General features: G+C 47.4%; 1 protein-coding gene across 5 annotated transcripts in view; it reads left to right on the top strand.

The window, feature by feature from the left end:
• The window catches only part of LOC136581891 (serine/threonine-protein kinase D1-like), a 339,882-nt gene that overhangs the window by 250,227 nt on the left and 70,554 nt on the right, over positions 1–19,101 (top strand). For all 5 annotated transcript variants that reach the window (XM_066582541.1, XM_066582544.1, XM_066582543.1 and 2 more), the window contains one exon: positions 13,195–13,272. In XM_066582541.1, the coding sequence (XP_066438638.1) occupies positions 13,195–13,272 (78 nt within the window). The remainder of the gene's footprint in view (positions 1–13,194; positions 13,273–19,101) is intronic.

Genomic DNA, 19,101 nt, shown 5'->3' with positions numbered 1-19,101 from the left:
GTGGCAGATGTAGCAGCAGGGAATTCTTTTAACTAGCGGAGGTGAAGGAAACATCTGCCGCATGCGGCAGATGTGTTCTACATGCCCACTGGGGTCACAGCAGTGGCGGAGAGGTACGTTCTTTTTGTTGTTTGTTTTTTTTACACAAAAATTTTTTTTTTTCAGGGAAGGGCTTATATGTAAAGCCCTTCCCTGAAAAAGAATGCAGGGGTGTCGGCAGAGCATTGTTTCCAATGGAGTCGCCGGCAGCAGCCGTGGCTCCATTGACAACAAGCACGTAGCTGTGTTCACGCGTGTTTTTGCTCGTACCTAGGTGCGCACGTATGTACACACCTAAGTATGCACAAAAACACGCTTGTGTGAACCCACCTTAAATGTTACTTAATAGAGAGAGTTTTCAGATGCTTACTTTGCAAAATTTATTTTACTTTGTATAATTTAGTCTTGCAGTATTAATGAAATATATATACTAGCTGATATACCTGGCTTCCCCCGAGTTAATTTGGTAGAGGTGTTTACCTGTTGTTCTCACAGAAATTTTATAAAGTTGTGGTTACTTCAGGAGAACCGAGAAATAAAATATGTATACACATAGAGGAGAATTAGATTCTCCTCAGACTGCATGTACAGATATTCCTTTGCAAAATGGGCCACCCTTCCTACTCTCCTCACTTTTGAACCTTAAGAGTAACGCCCTGTTTTATTCAAAGTTACCCCCAGACCGGAGGTTGCAGTCCCTTCTTAGCCTTAAGGGAATGCAGTCCATGGTTGCTTTCTTATGTACTTTACAACCTTTCAGTATATACACACAGACGTCACTTATATTCTCCTCAGTATATCCACATAGAGGTGAGGTACATTCTAAACGTAGAGTAGTGCTAACCATCGTTTTTCCCATAGCAATGTATGGATGTGAAAGCTGGACTGTGAAAAAAGCTGATAGAAGGAGGATTGATGGATTAGAGCTCTGGTGCTGGTGAAACCTGCTGTATATGCCCTGGAAGGCGAGAGTAACAAAGTCTTGAATCGTATAAGATCCAGTATATCAGTGGAGGGGAAGATGACCAGACTCACATATTTTGGCCATGTAATGCGAGCAGAGTTGCTAGAAAAATCTTTAATGCTTGGACAGATTAGTGGCAAAAGAAGTCCTGGCAACCAAAGAACATGATGGCGGATACTGTCAAAGCTGATACTGACATGGATATCACACAACTGAAAGAAGCAGTGCAAAACCGAAAAACATGCAGGGAGGGAGCCTTTAGGGTTGCCGAGGGTCGTGAATGACTAAACAACATATTCTGGGGGGGCGTGGCCTAGCGGATAGCGGGATAAGTCGCACTTCTTGCGAGCTCCCGCGTTCCTCTACTTTTAACGCTGTCCTGAGGCACCGGCAGCGGCAGAAGGAGACATCCGACCCGCATATGGGGAAGAGAAGAATCCCTCGCTCTCACAGTCCTGCACTCCGGTCGGCAGGAGGAACACCCTGGAGTGCTTCCTCGGCGGAACGAGGGAGGAAGCAGAAGGCAGCAAGACGGCACCGGCAGAAGCGTGGGCTCCGGAGCCCTCCCTTCAGACGACAGCAGCAGAGCATGCAGAGGGCAGCGTCCCACATGCTGGGAGAGAAAGGGGAGCAGCAGCCAGAAGATCTGAGAGCCAGGAGAACACCAAGGACTCCTCAGCAACAGGACGGCTGGATGAAAGGAGAGCCATGCAGAGCGTGGGGGCAGTGAGTACTCCGGGCAGCAACCCTTGCACACAATACAGCTCACCCTCCCCCACACCTCAGACACCTCCAGTTAATAGAAGTGGAAGCCCATTATGGACACACTCTCCCATACCCAGCATGTCACCCAGCCAGACCCTTAAAGGGACCAGGGCCCCCGCAGACATACCGGAGGAAGAAGCGTGGAAAAGTCGCATAATGGCGATACCGACAAAGAACGAGCTTAACGAGTTTTTTCAGAGACTCGAAACATCTAACAAACAAGCCCTTGACAATATTCGCTCAGACATACAACACTTAGGCCACAGAATAGTGCAAGTAGAAGAAGCCCAGGAGGCTACAGCGGCAATACTAGAGACACATAGACAAGCAATACAAGCGCAAGCCGACCATATAACGGGCCTCATTATGCACGTCGACGATTTGGAAAATCGGAATCGGCGAAATAATCTTCGGATACGGGGTCTGTCGGAGGAGATAGAGGGAAAACACCTAGACGCCTGGGCTCAGTCCTTTTTCCAACAACTGCTCGAGCGACCAGCGGACAGTCCCGTAGAAATTGACTGAATCCACAGAGCCCTAGGACCCAGAGCTACTGACCCTAATAGACCCAGGGACGTTATATGCAGGGTCCATTATTACAGAGACAAAGACGCAATCCTCAGAAAAGCCAGAGAGAGAGGGGACTTACACCACAACGGCAAGCCCGTCATACTCCTCCAAGACCTGGCGCGCCACACTTTACGCATGAGAGGAGCTCTGAGACCCCTGCTGACAGCACTGAAAACGCAAGGGATCCCATACAGATTGGGATTTCCCTTCTCTCTGTCAGCTACAAAAGACGGAAAAACGGCCGTTTCCGCAATTTAGGCGACCTCCCCAATTTCCTGGGGACTTTGCAACTGCCAATGATAGCCCTACCAGACTGGCCCATGGTTCCAACAGTCGTAGCCCCAACAACCCAGGAGCAGTGGCAGACCATACAACCTAAGGCCCAACGAGACAAGCGAACCCGCTCAGAGAGAAACACCTGAGCTACCAAGAAACACGCCCAGAAGGGTTGATCGACTCGCCTTACACGGACTGCTTCAGTCGGACACCAGACAACCTCAGAACCTTAAAGAGACTCAGGCCTCTTCCTCCCCTCAACTTTGATTGCGCCATACGAAGAAGAAACGGACAGTTTTTACTTTCTTTTTCTTCCCCCACAAGCGGCTACACATGCGCGAGAGGAGTGGCATCAAACAAGCGGGCACAAGAAGACGGCAGAGAACCTTAGACCTCATTGACTGATACTCCTGCCGCGAGACTAAGCTCATAGGACTTTCTTTAAGACCAACAACCATAAGCGTTAACCATAGATTACACCCTCTTATTGCACTTTCCCACTTTCATACCTTAAACTGCACTATCAACTGTCCTTTTCTGCCCAAGCTGCGGAACGACATAATGCAATCCCCGGTGCCTCAGGGATTTTCACCCAAGGCCCTGAAAGGGGCCAGTAGCGGCCACTAATCTATCTGGGTGGGGGACGTGGGGGCTCAGCGAACCTCTGGCCGGTACCTCCGCGCTCCCCACAAAGGGTGACCAATCGTATTCTGTGCGAATGCTGGCAATATCCAAGCCAGTAGTTCACCCAGAAGGCATGCGCTATGCCCCAGCGCTGCGCAAGGCTTCAAATAACAAGCCTTTTTTTCTTTACTTTTTCTCCCTCTCCCTTAGGCATTTCTGTATCTCTAACATAATAATCTTTTCACCCGCACCTCACACCCCAACCCCGCCCACCCCCCACACGTCCCACTACTTCCGACCTCAGCCGAGACGACCCACAACCCGACAAAATGGATGACCTCACTTCAGCACCTTCAACGCAAGGGGACTAAATAAGCCGGCCAAGAGGGGGCAGATCCTAGACCACTTCCACCGCAAAAAGGCAATGATAGTCTTTCTACAGGAAACCCACTTCCAGGAGTCCAAGGTGCCCAAGTGCAAACATCGCCACTACACCTCCTGGTACCATAGCACACATCCAACAAAGAAAGCAGGAGGAGCATCTATAACGATACACAAATGCTTGCCACACAAGCTACTGGCCTCGGAAATAGACAAAAACGGGAGATTCCTGTTCCTAAAAATTCAAGTAAATAATGAAGTCATAACCTTGGCTAATGTTCATTTCCCAAACCAGGGACAGAAAAGTTTCGGAGTCCGGATGCTGGGGGCCTTGGCAACCTTCGCGAGAGGATCCAGCATCATCCTCGGAGGAGACTTTAACCTCAGCATGGACCCAGACCGCGACTCCTCGGGGGGTAAGTCGGGGGCTCCCCACTCTACAGCACACAGAATCAAAACAGAATTAGCCAACCTTAAACTAGTAGACTTATGGAGGACACTTCACCCTAGAGAAAGGGACTTTAGTTTCCATTCACTAGCACACAATAGTTATCATAGGATAGACTATCTATTTGTATCACACGGGCTATTAGATAGGCAACCGTCATCGTCCATGGGCTCCTTTGTGTGGTCGGACCATGCTCCGGTCTGGGGATCACTGGCCTGCGGACAGGGAGACAAACCAAGCTTTAGCTGGCGCCTAAATGACAACTTACTAAAAGATGTAGCCTGCCAGCAGGAAATACAACAAACAATAGATGCCTTCATAGCCACACATGCGACGGACACCACTGCAGCCCCTATAAAATGGGAAGCCCTCAAGTGCGTCCTAAGGGGAATTTTTATTTCACATGGGGCGCGTCTAAAAAAAACTGTGATCCGCCAAATTAGCATCCCTCTTGTCTCACTTAGGCAAATTAGAAACGACAAACAAAAGATCCCCAAACACCAATACGGCAGCCGAGATTTCGGAGACCCAAACCAACATCCTTAATATACTAGACCAGGCCTCTCTATGTCAGCACGACAAACTAAGAGGAAGGTTCTACGAATTTGGAGACAAATGCGGCCAGGGACTAGCAAGAGCAATAAATCCCAGATCCCCACAGACATATGTTTTCGCAGTAGATAAACCAGGAGAGGGGATGGTACATGATAACACTAAAATCTTAGACAGCTTCCATACATATTATCAAAAATTGTATAATTTGGGAAAAGAACAGAGGCCCACCGAGAGAAACCCCGAGACAGATAGGGATACATATATAAAAACCCATACCTCCAAGAGCATTTCTCAGGAAGACAGGCTGGCGATGGAGGCTGATTTCACACCCCAGGAGCTGGGAGAGGCGGTCGGATCTCTGAAAATTGGCAAGAGCCCGGGCCCCGACGGGTTTACACCACGCTTTTACAAGACATACGTGGACTGCCTGGCCCCTCTGATCTTGGAGGCGTTTAATGCGGTTTCCAGAACATCTCCTTTCCCGGCGCAGGCGCTGCAGGCGGTCATAACGGTCCTTCCAAAACCCGGAAAACACCCGACCAATTGCGGGAGCTATAGGCCGATCTCGCTATTAAATGTAGATACAAAGTTATTCGCCAAGATGCTAGCGAGTCGCCTGCAGCCCCACATCCCGGCCTTAATACATGGGGACCAGGTGGGCTTCGTGCCTGGCAGGGAGGCAGAGGACAGCACTGTACGTACATTAGCACTAATATCTAGAGCCACTGGGTCAAACTTGCCCCTCTGCCTTCTTTCGGTTGATGCCGAGAAGGCTTTTGATAGAGTAGAATGGGGTTTTCTAGAAGCAACATTAAAACAGATAGGACTAGGTACAAGGTTCCTAGAATGGATTATGGCACTTTATAACAACCCCTCAGCGAAAGTAAGGGTAAATGGGAAGCTATCTAGACCAGTGCAGATCAAGAATGGCACGAGGCAGGGCTGTCCCCTGTCCCCTTTTCTATATATCATAGTGATGGAGACGCTGGCTAACGCACTGAGGGCCAACAATGACATCCGGGGGGTACAGGTGGCAAACAGCGAACAGAAAGTGGCCCTATATGCAGACGACTTGCTATTATATGTATCAAACCCCAGGATAGCTCTGCCCAATATCTTGGAGGAGTTTCGCAGATTCGGCCGCTTCTCCAACTTTAAGGTAAATCTAAGTAAATCCGAAATCCTAAATATCAACATACCTGACGCAGAAGAATAAGTTATGAGAGACACCTTCCCATTTAGATGGAAAAAGGATAGGATTAAATACTTAGGCGCAATAATCACCCCTGATACGAAAAACCTATTTCAAACAAATTATAAACCACTATTGACCAAACTGAAAAAAGATCTAGATAACTGGCGATCGGCCCCTCTCTCCTGGTTTGGAAGGATCAGCGCGGTGAAAATGAATGTACTACCCAGGCTTCTATATACTCTCCAAACCGTACCAATAAGACTCCCAGGGGCCTACATAAATAAGATCAGGAAAATTATGATGAGATTTATCTGGGGAGAAAAAAGACCGAGACGTAATTGGAGGACGCTAACTGGCCCCAAGGAGAGAGAAGGTATGGGGATACCCAATATCTCGTTATACTACAAAGTGGTATTGACCAGACGAGTGTTGGAATTCATACTAAATAGATCCCAGAAAAGATGGGTAACCATGGAGCAGGAGTCAGTTCCCTTCAGAGGGGTAGGCCTAATATGGATCCCGGGTAACAGAAAGTTCAAAAACTTGGGACTCTCCCCATTTCTAGAAGAGATATTAGCAGTATGGATAGGACACGCAACTAAGACAGGCATGATACAAAGACCTGGACCACTGACCCCATTAGTAGGAAACATTGATATTCCAACCCTATATAACGGCTTCCCGGTTGTGGATAGCCTGGTAGGCGAACATCCGGAACAAATCCCTAGAATAAAGGATATGTATAAAGGAAACGTCATTAAACAGCTGGGAGAGATCCTTGATGGTAGGGGTTCCCCGAGTGGAGCATGGTTTCAATATCTACAAATATGCCATTATATCAGATCACTAGGTGGAGCGCGGTTATTAGAAAATCCCCTGACACCCTTTGAAAGTCTATTTATCACTAACAGTTCAGCTAAGGGAAAAGTGTCGGACCTATACCAATTCATGGTAAGGGAAGGCAACCAGAGAAGCAGAATCGCACTAGAAAGGGAGTGGGAAAAAGAGCTGGGCGGTTTCCCCCCCCCGAGGAGTCATGGAAGAAAGACTACATCCTTACACACAAAAGTAACATCTCAAGCAAAATACAAGAGTTAAATTATAAGATCCCGACAAGGTGGTACAAGACACCAGCGGAGGTCGCCAGAATTTTCCCCCAATGTCCGGACGCCTGTTGGAGATGTCTAAAACAGAAAGGCACTTTCCTCCACATTTGGTGGTCGTGCTCTGGGATCTGCTCCCTTTGGCAGGAGGTGGGTACACTCTACTCGTGGGTGAGTAAAAAGAATTAAAAATTAACACCAGAAATCGCCTTATTATCAATGTTTCCAGGCTCTCTTTCACAGGCCAAGAAGTCACTATTACGGTTTTTTATTATAGCAGTCCGACAGATAATCCCCAGGAAGTGGAAATCCACTTCGTCACCCACCAGGCTGATGTGGCTGGAAGCGCTTGACAGCATTCAACACTTAGAAGAACTATGCGCAGAGGACGAGATGAGGCACAGCAGCTACCTAGCAACCTGGTCCATATGGACCATACACCGCAGCGCGCCCGAAACATTAGCGTGGGTGGCGAATGGCAACACTCCGCCTCAACAAACCCCACCCATCATACCGTGAGTAAATCACAAACCAAGCAGACGACACTTAATCGGCAAAAGGTCAGACTATCCCCTTCCCCCCCACACAACCCACCCCCCTCCTCTCCTTTCCCTCCTCAATGCACCCTAATATTCCCCCCCCCCTATTTTTCTTTAAATTTCTATCTTGTCTCTCTATAGTTCGTAGTTTTTGCAAGAATTATTGTTAGCAACATTCAAGATTTAAGCATACACAAGCATACTAAGACAAGTTTGTTTCCTTTTCTATTAAGTTTATTGCATAGATAAATAGAATATCTACGAGATGTTGACATGTTAACACTTGATAACATTAGATGGTATAAATGCTGACTTTAACCCTGTAAAACGAATAAACACATTTTGAACCATAAACAACATATTCTCTTTAGTATATGCACATAGAGGAACGTTAGATTCTCCTCAGTACACAAATCATTTCCCTAGGCTTTATCGTTTAATGTATCATGGATTTTCGCCCAGTTTTTAACGCTTAGAACTGAATATTGTAGTTGTAACTGCTTTACTTTTCCTACTTGGGACCTAAAACGTGGTCGTGCCAAATTTTAAGTTTGTACAACAACGGGAAGTTAGAGAATTAAATTAGGTACATAGAGTAACATAGGGTCACTTACTTTTTTGCTTAGAATTAAATAATCAAGTTGCAACCCATTTACTTTTCCTATATAGGACCTAAAGAAATGCCCTGCCAAATTTCAAGTTTCTGCGGTACAGATGTGTGTTGTTAGTTACATTACATAGGGCGTCACTTAATTTCGTTCTTAGAAGTGAATAATCAAGTTGCGACTAGAGATGACCGAGCACACTCATTTAAGGCTGATGCTCGAGCGAGCATCGGTCTTCTCGAGTAACTGATTACTCGTCCGAGCAAATACGGGGGGGGGGGGGGGGGGGGGGGGGGGCAGCAGGGGGGAGAGTGAGAGAGATCTTTGAAGTTGCCTTGTTCTCTTAACCCTTTCCAATCCAATGTCGGGTCTGCCCCGACATCATCATTTTTCGCCACAGCTCCGATGTCTGGGCAGGCCCGACACTGCAGTGCAGGAGTGCATCTGCACCTGATCGGCAGACACATCGGGTGCAGATACACTTCTGCACTGGTCCTCATCGAGGACCCCCGAGGAGAAGGCAGAAAGAGTTTTTAACCCTTTCTGCCTTCTCCTTTACACATTACATAGCGCTCAATTAGCGCTATGTAATGCAGGAGATTCCGGCTGGTGATCATGTGACCACCGGTGTCACCTGACCACCAGCGGTCACATGAACGCCGAGCCGGGAGCCTGCACCGTGGGGGGGCTGCTTACCTGTCCAGTGTCTTCCGCATTCTCCCTTCTGTCTGCTGGCTCGGCGATCATGTGACCACTGGGTGCTACCTGACCCCAGCGGTCACATGATCACCGAGCCGGGAGGCAGAGGGAGAATGCGGAAGACGCCGGACAGGTAAGCAGGCCCCCCACAGTGCAGTGAACATCTGCACCCTCCTGAACTCTGTCAGTTCAGGAGGGTGCAGGGAAATGTATTTTTTCTCATCCATTCTCACCGGCTCCAATTTATTTGGAGCTGGGGAGAATGAATGAGAAAAAATAACTGGATTGGAAAGGGTTAAGTATCACAGGATAACATTGTTTATGCATTTTTACTTCCTCGTAAGGCGCAGTTGGTTCAGCTAGCCAGCTCAAGGTTGACTCAGCCCTCCATCCTTCCGAGGTCAGTTAAATGAGTACCCAGCTTGGGTACTCATTGGGGTGATAAATAAATTACCTTAAAGCACTGCATAATAAGTTGGCACTATACAAATAACAAGAACTTTCTCCCCCTTCTGCCTCTGGCACCTTCAATTTGGTGTCTGGAGAGTGTTCCCTGCTGCTCACACTGTGTTTGGGTTGAAGAGAGAAGGCTTTAGTCTAGATTTCAGAGGGCTGTTCCATAGCAGGTATAACAGGTCACCATTCCTGTATTTGATCAGACTGCATTTAGCTGATGATTTACCCCTCAAGTGTGTTACGCATTTACCACTCAAGTGTGCACTCTTGATCAAAAGAGACTATTGGAGAAATATATATTTTTATAATTTCACCCTGAGCGCTGTTCCTAATTATTCATTTGTTTCTATTTAGGATTTAAAGAATAGTCTTGCCAAATTTCAAGTGTGTACGACACCAGGAAGTTAGAGAATTAGATTAGGAACATAATATAGGGAGTTACTTTCTTTTGCACTTAGAATTGAATAATCAAATTATAGCCCCATTATTTCTTCTATTTAGGACCTAAAGAATGGTTGTGCCAAATTTCAAGTTTGTGCGATACAAATGTGTGTTATTAGTTACATTACAAAGGGATCATTTACTTTTGCACTTAGAATAGAATAATCAAGTTGCACTTAGAATAGAATAATCAAGTTGCGACCCACATAGTTTTCCTATTTAGGACCTAAAGAATGGTCGTGCCAAATTTTAAGTTTGTACGACTCTGGTGAGTGAGTGTGTCAGTGCTTTTGCCTAATATAATATATATATATATATATATATATATATATATATATATATATATATATATATATATATATATATATATATATATATATATATATATATATATATATATATATATAATTTCTATATTCATTTATGTTCAGCTATAATTTTTGTTCTTTCTGGTGTTTTTTTCATTCTGTTTTGTTATTCATTGGACACTAGTTTTTAAACCAGACATGCGCTTTTCTATTCATGCGCTATAATAAAGGTTCTATGTAGACATGAAACATGGCAGATGATGCACCTCCTGTATCCCAGTATACTCATACAAACATCAACACAATAAAAAATTTACATAATTGGTATTGCTGCATCTGTAAAAGTTCAAGCTATTAAAATTTAGCATGATTTATCCTGCACAGTAAACTCCATCCATAAAAATACACTGCGTTTTTGGTCACCCTGTCTCCAAGATAAAATTGAGTAAAAATATATTAAAAAGTTGTGCACATCCCAAAATAGTAACAATAGAAACTATATCTCTCCCTGCAAATAACCATCTCTCTAATACAGTTCCAGAGAAAAAATGATAAAAGTTGTATGTCTTGGAATATGGTGACAAAAGTCGTGGAACATAATAAAATCACGTGAATTTGCTATCACCATAATCATACTGACCTAAAAAAAATCAAGGTTACATGTCATTTTTACCACACCATTAACCCCTTGAGTGGCACAGCCGGAATTTTTCCGGGACTAGCTCCACTGCTCATAGTGACATAGCCCGGAAGATTTCCGGGCTATGTATCACTATGGGAGCTGCAGAGCACAAGGCCACCAGCTGTGACATTGTGCTCTGCCTGAACAGACCCACAGAGAACAAAGCAAGGGCTTTGAAAAACCAGCAGAAGATATTGCCGACATGTCGGCAATGTCCTGCTTTGTTTAGAAGTTGCCATAGAGACCATCGGCTTGTCAGAAGCAAGCCGATGGTCTCTGTGACAGGGAGAGCTGGTTGTTAGCTGTCAGAGGACAGCTAGGTACTAGCTCTTACAGCAGAGATCAGAGAAAACCTCCGATCTCTGCTGTGTTAACCCTTTACATGCTGCAGTCTATGTGACTGCAGCATGTAAAGGGCTGTCACTGCAGCATGTAAAGGGCTGTCACCATCGGACCCCTGGAATGTGATCAGGGGTCCTGATGGGTCCCTGTGGAAGTCCCCTAAAGGGACAAAAAAAATAAATTTTTTTTTAAAAAAAGGTAAAAAATTATAAAAAAAAATTATAAAAACACTTGTCTCCCTTTACTTTGTTAAAAAATCAAAAATACAATCACACATGTGGTATCCATGTGTCGTAATGACCCAGAGAAGGAAGTTAATACATTATTTAACCCCTTAATGACATGGCCCCTTTTTTTCTTTTTTCCCCATTTCTTTTTTTCCTCCCCCCTGTTTAAAAAATCACAACTTGTCCCGCAAAAAACAAGCCCTTATATGGCTATGTCAATGGAAAAATGAAAAAGTTATGACTCTTTAGACGCAACTGCAAAATTAGTTGAAATTCAATGATTAGACCATTTTAAAAAACCTGCCCTGGTGGGCACGACAGGGTGGTAGGAAACCCGCCACTCAAGGGGTTAAAGGGGTTCTGTCATTACAAAAATAAATCCTTTACTTACCTATTCCTCCCCAGGCAGTCTTCTTACTGAATATTCTCTAGTCCCCCGGGTCTCGTCACTGCCAGCCAGCCAGCTGGATCCTCTTCTTCCTGTTATGTAACATACATTCTCGGTGCAGAGTGATGTAGCGTTCACTGCCTAGCCGCTAATGCTGAATCGTATGCCGGGCTTTTGCCGAGACTGCACGAGTATTCATATACTATTGCCATAAGACTTTGCTCATGCACAGTCGCAGCAATAGCCTGGGATAGTATTCTGCATTTCCTGCTAGACAGTGAATGCTACATCACTAGTGACATAGCGTACGTTGACCTGCAGGAAGGAGACTGCCTGTGAATGTATGTAACATCACATGAAGAAGAGTATCCGACTAGCTGTAGGTGACGTGACCTAGGGGACTGGAGGATTCAGGAAAAGATCACCGGAGAGAAGGTGCGGTAAGAAGACTGTCTCGGGAGGAATAGGTAAGTATTGATTTTTTTGTTGTTTGTTTTAATGACAAAACCCCTTTAAAGCCATAAAACCTCAATCTTGCCCAAAATGTCATAATTGCGTTTCTTTCTATTTCACCCCAATTACAAATTTGTAAACATTTTTCAATACGTTATGTAATACATAAAAAAATACAACTAACTCATCCTGCATAAAACAGGTCCTCATATGGCTGTGGCATAGGCGTACCGTCAGGGGTCGACATTGCGACCCGACGGCTGCGCTCAAGGAGGCCCAGAGGCCGTCGTCTGCTATATACACATTCACATTCAGGTTGCAATGTCGGCGGCCACATAATTAGTGCAGTCTAGCTGACAACATGATGAGGAGAGAGGAGGAGGAAGGACCCGGAGGGAGGACGAGCGGGGATGGGGGAAGGAGGAGAAGGGATGCAGACTCGCAGCACAGCAAGGCATGGAGTGGAGCACATGGGTTCAGAAAATGCATCTTGAAATTGTGGCATTTTTACCACAATTTCAAGCTGCATTTTTGAACGTATGGTACAGTGATTGACAGCGCTTTGTAATTCACCCTATCATTGTGATGGGTGAGGTGGTGCATTAAAAACCGCAAAAACGCAAAAATAGAACAGGCAGCTCTTGAACCTGCGTTGGAGCTCAGGTCTGAGTAACCCTATTAAACTCAATGGGAGCATTGTACCGCTGTCAGCATGGTGCTCGAGATGACGTGCTAATAACGGTAAAGAGCGATGTGTGTGTGTGAGAGTGGCCTGCAGGGCTACAAACAAAGTTTCATGTAGTGCAGGAAATGAGTCATGTTTGTAAAGATTACGCCAAGGGGCTAGATCATATATGGAAATTCGTTTTGCAGCTGTATGCAGCCCGATTTAGGTATGGGTACGAGGAGGAGCCCCAAGCTGAACTTTTGCACCCGGGCCCCTGAACCTTTAGGTACACCCCTGGGCTATGGCGATGAAAATTAAAACAATCATGGCTCTTGGAAGACAGGGACAAAAACAGAAAATGAAAAACCAACAAAAACTCCTGGTTTTGAAAGAGTTAAAAAGAAAAAGCCTTTTAAATAATGATATTTGAGATTCTATATGTAACATATGTTTCATTTATCCTTCAGAGAAAAAAACATTACTGGCAACTGGATAGTAAATGTATAACCTTATTTCATAATGAAACTGGTGGCAAGTTTTACAAGGTGAGTTAACTATATTGTACTGTACATCTGTGCCGGTGAATTGAGTGGTAAAACCCTTACGTACTACCGTGTTTTCCACCAAATAAGACCCTGTCTTATATAAATTTTCCCCCCAAAATGCATTAGGTCTTTTTTTCAGGGGAGGTCTTGTTCTACTTACATAGACAGGCTCGGTAGACATCTCCCGCATTTCGCAGTCCTCATTCACTCACAGAAGATCACTTCCTGGTTACGGGATTCATAAACCCCGCTTCCAGGAAGGGGTAGCTCTGATTGATTCTTGAGCGCTGCTCAGCCAATCAATGCAGCGCTCAATGAACCAATGGGATGGCTGTGATTGGTTCATCCAGCACTGCATTGATTGGCTAAGCAGAGCTCTATCACTAAGCCCCCTGCAAGCGATTACCCTGCTAAAAGAAAGACTTCTGGCCACCCTGAGGGAAGGAAAAAAGGGGCCCCTGCAGCAGATAGTACAAAAGAGGCTGTGCAACGGTCCCTGCAATGATGAACCCTGAAGATGATGTACAGGCCTATCTGACCGAGTTTGAGAGGGCTGCAAAAGAGAAAAACTGCCCGAAGCTAAATATAAGCCCTACCATGAAAATAAGTTAGTAAGGTGAAGGCCATACAGAGAAGCAAATCAGGGCTTTCCTGAGCATCATGGAGTACTATCACAATTTTGTGTCAAATTTTGTCTTCATAGCGACACAGTTGACTGACTTAACTAAAGGTCTGAAGTACGTAATGGTGACACTCCCTCTCATGCAGACATTACTATACTATACATACAGATATTTGATATCACTGATAGGACAGTTCATTGGACTGTTAAGATGAGAAAGTCCAGAAGTATAAATTAATAAAATACAACATAGTAACATAGTATGCAAGGCTGAAAAAAGAAAAATGTCCATCTAGTTCAGCCTGTTTTCACCCCACCTTGTTGATCCAGAAGAAGGCAAAAAAAAAAACAAATGAGGCAGACACCAATTTACACCATCATAGAATGGTGGAGTTGGAAGAGACCTGGCCCGGATTATTGTAATCAGATTTAATTTATATATACTCTATATAATAGTACATTATAAATATAATGAAACCCTCTAGCAAAATAAAATAGTGAGAAAATGGAAATCTGTATATGTACATTATGTGACACAATATTACAAAAAAGTGCAATAAATAGAGATGAGCGAGCGTACTCGTCCGAGCTTGATACTCGTTCGAGTATTAGGGTGTTTGAGATGCTCGTTACTCAAGACGAGCACCACGTGGTGCTTGACTCCATTACATTTCCTTCCCTGAGAAATTTGTGCGCTTTTCTGGCCAATAGAAACACAGGGAAGGCATTACAACTTCCTCCTGTGACATTCCAGCCCTATCCCACCCCCCTGCAGTGAGTGGCTGGGGAGATCAGATGACACCCGAGTATTTAAATCTGCCCCGCCCGCGGCTCACCACAAATGCAGGCTGAGAGAGATCAGGGAAAGTGCTGTCTTGCTGTAGCTGCTATAGGGAGAGTGTTAGGTGTTATTTTAGTCTTCAAGAACCCCAACGGTCCTTCTTAGGGCCACATCTGACCGTGTGCAGTACTGTTGAGGCTGCTTTTAGCAGTGTTGCACAATTTTTATTTTTTTTTGTATATCGGGCGTGCAGATCATAGCGTCCTCAGTCTGCAGTCATTTTACAGAGTATAGGGGCAGTACTGGTGAGGCAGGAAAAGAGGTATACTGGCTATATAGGCAGTGGGCTTTTTCCCAAAAAGTGGAAAAAAATAGTATATTTGGCCTGCCTGTGACTGTCTTCAGTTTACGACGTGTGTGCTGGGGGTAGTAGTCGCTGATTAATACCCAGCCTTGCGCATAATTGTTTCCTGGCTGCACTGGGCTTTCAGTAACCACAGTCATCCTCCAACAGGGAAATCCAAATACAGGCTATATCAGAGGCAGTGGGCTTTTTCCCAAAAAGTGGAAAAAAATACTATATTTGGCCTGGCAGTGACCGTCTTCAGTTTACGGCGTGTGTGCTGGGGGTAGTAGTCGCTGATTAATACCCAGCCTTGCGCATAATTGTTTCCTGGCTCTGCTGTGTCCGTTATATGATCGCCGTCATCCCGCCAGAGGGAAAGAGTATACATATATACGCTGCATACGGTGTCTGTCTGGTTTTTCACCTCACCATTTTAAAAAATTGAAGCAAAATACTTAAGGCCTACCACTGGCCTTTGGCCACTTGACTGGTTCTGCCCTGTGAATTCCAGTAGCTCAGTCATATGCACCTAGGTCTGACTACAAGCTTGCGCATTATTGTTTCCTGGCTCTGCTGTGCGTTCCGTAAGCGAAGTCAGCCTCCAACCACAGGCCAATAAGCGGCACATTTAATTACAGCGGTCTGTTTCTGCTCTACTCGTAGTACACCATGCTGAGGGGTAGGGGTAGGCCTGAAGGACGTGGACGGGGGCGAGGACGCGGAGGCCCAAGTCAGGGTGTGGGCACAGGCCGAGCTCCTGGTCCAGGTGTATCGCAGCCGGCTGCTGCGGGATTAGGAGAGAGGCAAGTTTCTGGGGTCCCCAGATACATCTTACAATTAATGGGTCCACGCGGTAGACCTTTATTAGAAACTGAGCAGTGTGGATGGCAGAAAGTGCATCCAGCAATCTATCGACCACCCAGTTTTCTACGCCGTCCTCAGCTGCAACTCTGAATCCTCTGGCTGCTGCTCCTCCTTCCTCCCAGCCTCCTCACTCCATGAAAATGACACATTATGAGGAGCAGGCAGACTCCCAGGAGCTGTTCTCGGGCCCCTGCCGAGATTGGGCAGCAAGGGTTCCTCTCCCACCGGAGGAGTTTGTCGTGACCGATGCCCAACCTTTGGAAAGTTCCCGGGGTCCGGGGGATGAGGCTGGGGACTTCCGGCAACTGTCTCAAGAGCTTTCAGTGGGTGAGGAGGACGATGACGATGAGACACAGTTGTCTATCAGTGAGGTAGTAGTAATTTCAGTAAGTCCGAGGGAGGAGCGCACAGAGGATTCGGAGGAAGAGTAGCTGGACGATGAGGTGACTGACCCCACCTGGTTTGCTAAGCCTACTGAGGACAGGTCTTCAGAGGGGGAGGCAAGTGCAGCAGCAGGGCAGGTTGGAAGAGGCAGTGCGGTGGCCAGGGGTAGAGGCAGGGCCAGAGCGAATAATCCACCGTTTCCCAAAGCGCCCCCTCGCGCCATGCCACCCTGCAAAGGCCGAGGTGCTCAAAGGTGTGGCAGTTTTTCACTGAGAGTACAGACGACCGACGAACTGTGGTGTGCAAGGTTTGTCGCGCAAAGATCAGCCGGGGAGCCACCACCACCAGCCTCACCACCACCAGCATGCGCAGGCATATGATGGCCAAGCACCCCACAAGGTGGGACGAAGGCCGTTCACCACCTCTGGTTTGCACCACTGCCTCTCCCCCTGTGCCCCAACCTGCCACTGAGATCCAACCCCCCTCTCAGGACACAGGCACGACCGTCTCCCGGCCTGCACCCACACGCTCACCTCCGCTGTCCTCGGCCCCATCCAGCAATGTCTCTCAGCGCAGCGTTCAGCCGTTGCTAGCGCAACTGTTTAAGCGCAAGTATGCCGCCACGCACCCGCACGCTCAAGCGTTAAACGTGCACATAGCCAAATTGATCAGCCTGGAGATGCTGCCGTATAGGCTTGTGGAAACGGAGGCTTTCAAAAACATGATGGCGGCGGCCCAGCGCTACTCGGTTCCCAGTCGCCACTACTTTTCCCGATGTGCCGTCCCAGCCCTGCACGACCACGTCTCCCGCAACATTGTACGCGCCCTCACCAACACGGTTACTGCCAACGTCTACTTAACAACGGACACGTGGACAAGCACAGGCGGGCATGGCCACTATATCTCCCTGACGGCACATTGGGTGAATTTAGTGGAGGCTGGGACCGAGTCAGAGCCTGGGACCACTCACGTCCTACCCACCCCCAGAATTGCGTGCCCCAGCTCGGTGGTGGTATCTGCGGCGGTGTATGCTTCCTCCACTAAACCACCCTCCTCCTCCTACGCAACCTCTGTCTCGCAATCAAGATGTGTCAGCAGCAGCACGTCGCCAGCAGTCGGTGTCGCGCGGCGTGGCACCACAGCGGTGGGCAAGCATCAACAGGCCGTGCTGAAACTACTCAGCTTAGGAGAGAAGAGGCACACGGCCCACGAACTGCTGCAGGGTCTGACAGAGCAGACCGACCGCTGGCTTTCGCCACTGAGCCTCCAACCGGGCATGGTCGTGTGTGACAACGGCCGTAACCTGGTGACGGCTGTGCAGCTCGGCAGCCTCACGCACGTGCCATGCCTGGCCCACGTCTTTAATTTGGTGGTTCAGCGGTTTATGAAAAGCTACCCACGCTTGTCAGACCTGCTCGGAAAGGTGTGCCGGCTCAGCGCACATTTCCGCAAGTCCAACACGGACTCTGCTACCCTGCGGACCCTGCAACATCGGTTTAATCTGCCAGTGCACCAACTGCTGTGCGACGTGCCCACACGGTGGAACTCTACGCTCCACATGTTGGCCAGGCTCTATGAGCAGCATAGAGCTATAGTGGAATACCAACTCCAACATGGGCGGCGTAGTGGGAGTCAGCCTCCTCAATTCTTTACAGAAGAGTGGGCCTGGTTGGCAGACATCTGCCAGGTCCTTGGAAACTTTGAGGAGTCTACCCAGATGGTGAGCGGCGATGCTGCAATCATTAGCGTCACCATTCCTCTGCTATGCCTCTTGAGAAGTTCCCTGCAAAGCATAAAGGAAGACGCTTTGTGCTCGGAAACGGAGGTGGGGGAAGACAGTATGTCGCTGGATAGTCAGAGCAACCTCATGTCTATATCTCAGCGCGTTTTGGAGGAGGAGGAGGAGGGGGAGTAGCATGAGAAGGAGGGGGAAGAGACAGCTTGGCCCACTGCTGAGGGTACCCATGCTTTTTGCCTGTCATCCTTTCAGCGTGTATGGCCTGAGGAGGAGGAGGATCCTGAAAGTGATCTTCGTAGTGAGGAAGCCATGTGTTGCGTACAGGTACCCTGGCACACATGGCGGACTTCATGTTAGGATGCCTTTCTCATGACCCTCGCGTTACACGCATTCTGGCCACTACGGACTACTGGGTGTACACACTGCTCGACCCACGGTATAAGGAGAACCTTTCCACTCTCATACCCGAAGAGGAAAGGGGTTCGAGAGTGATGCTATACCACAGGACCCTGGTGGACAAACTGATGGTAAAATTCCCATCTGACAGCGCTAGTGGCAGAAGGCGCAGTTCCGAGGGCCAGGTAGCAGGGGAGGCGCAGAGATCAGGCAGCATGTACAGCGCAGGCAGGGGAACACTCTCCAAGGCCTTCGCCAGCTTTATGGCTCCCCAGCAAGACCGTGTCACCGCTCCCCAGTCAAGGCTGATTCGGCGGGAGCACTGTAAAAGGATGGTGAGGGAGTACGTAGCTGATCGCACGACCATCCTCCGTGACACCTCTGCTCCGTACAACTACTGGGTGTCGAAGCTGGACACGTGCCCTGAACTCACGCTGTATGCCCTGGAGGTGCTTGCTTGCCCTGCGGCTAGTGTCTTGTCAGAGAGGGTGTTTAGTGCGGCTGGGGGAATCATCACGAATAAGCGTACCCGCCTGCCAACTGACAGTGCCGACAGGCTTACACTCATAAAGATGAACAAAGCCTGGATTTCCCCAGACTTCTCTTCTCCACCAGCGGACAGCAGCAGTACCTAAACAATACGTAGGCTGCACCCGCGGATGGAAGGATCATTCTCTATCACCATAAAAAATGGGGAC

Source organism: Eleutherodactylus coqui, chromosome 11, assembly GCF_035609145.1.
Source record: "Eleutherodactylus coqui strain aEleCoq1 chromosome 11, aEleCoq1.hap1, whole genome shotgun sequence".
NCBI classification, from domain to species: Eukaryota; Metazoa; Chordata; class Amphibia; order Anura; family Eleutherodactylidae; genus Eleutherodactylus; species Eleutherodactylus coqui.
This window is presented reverse-complemented; position numbering and strand designations above follow the sequence as displayed.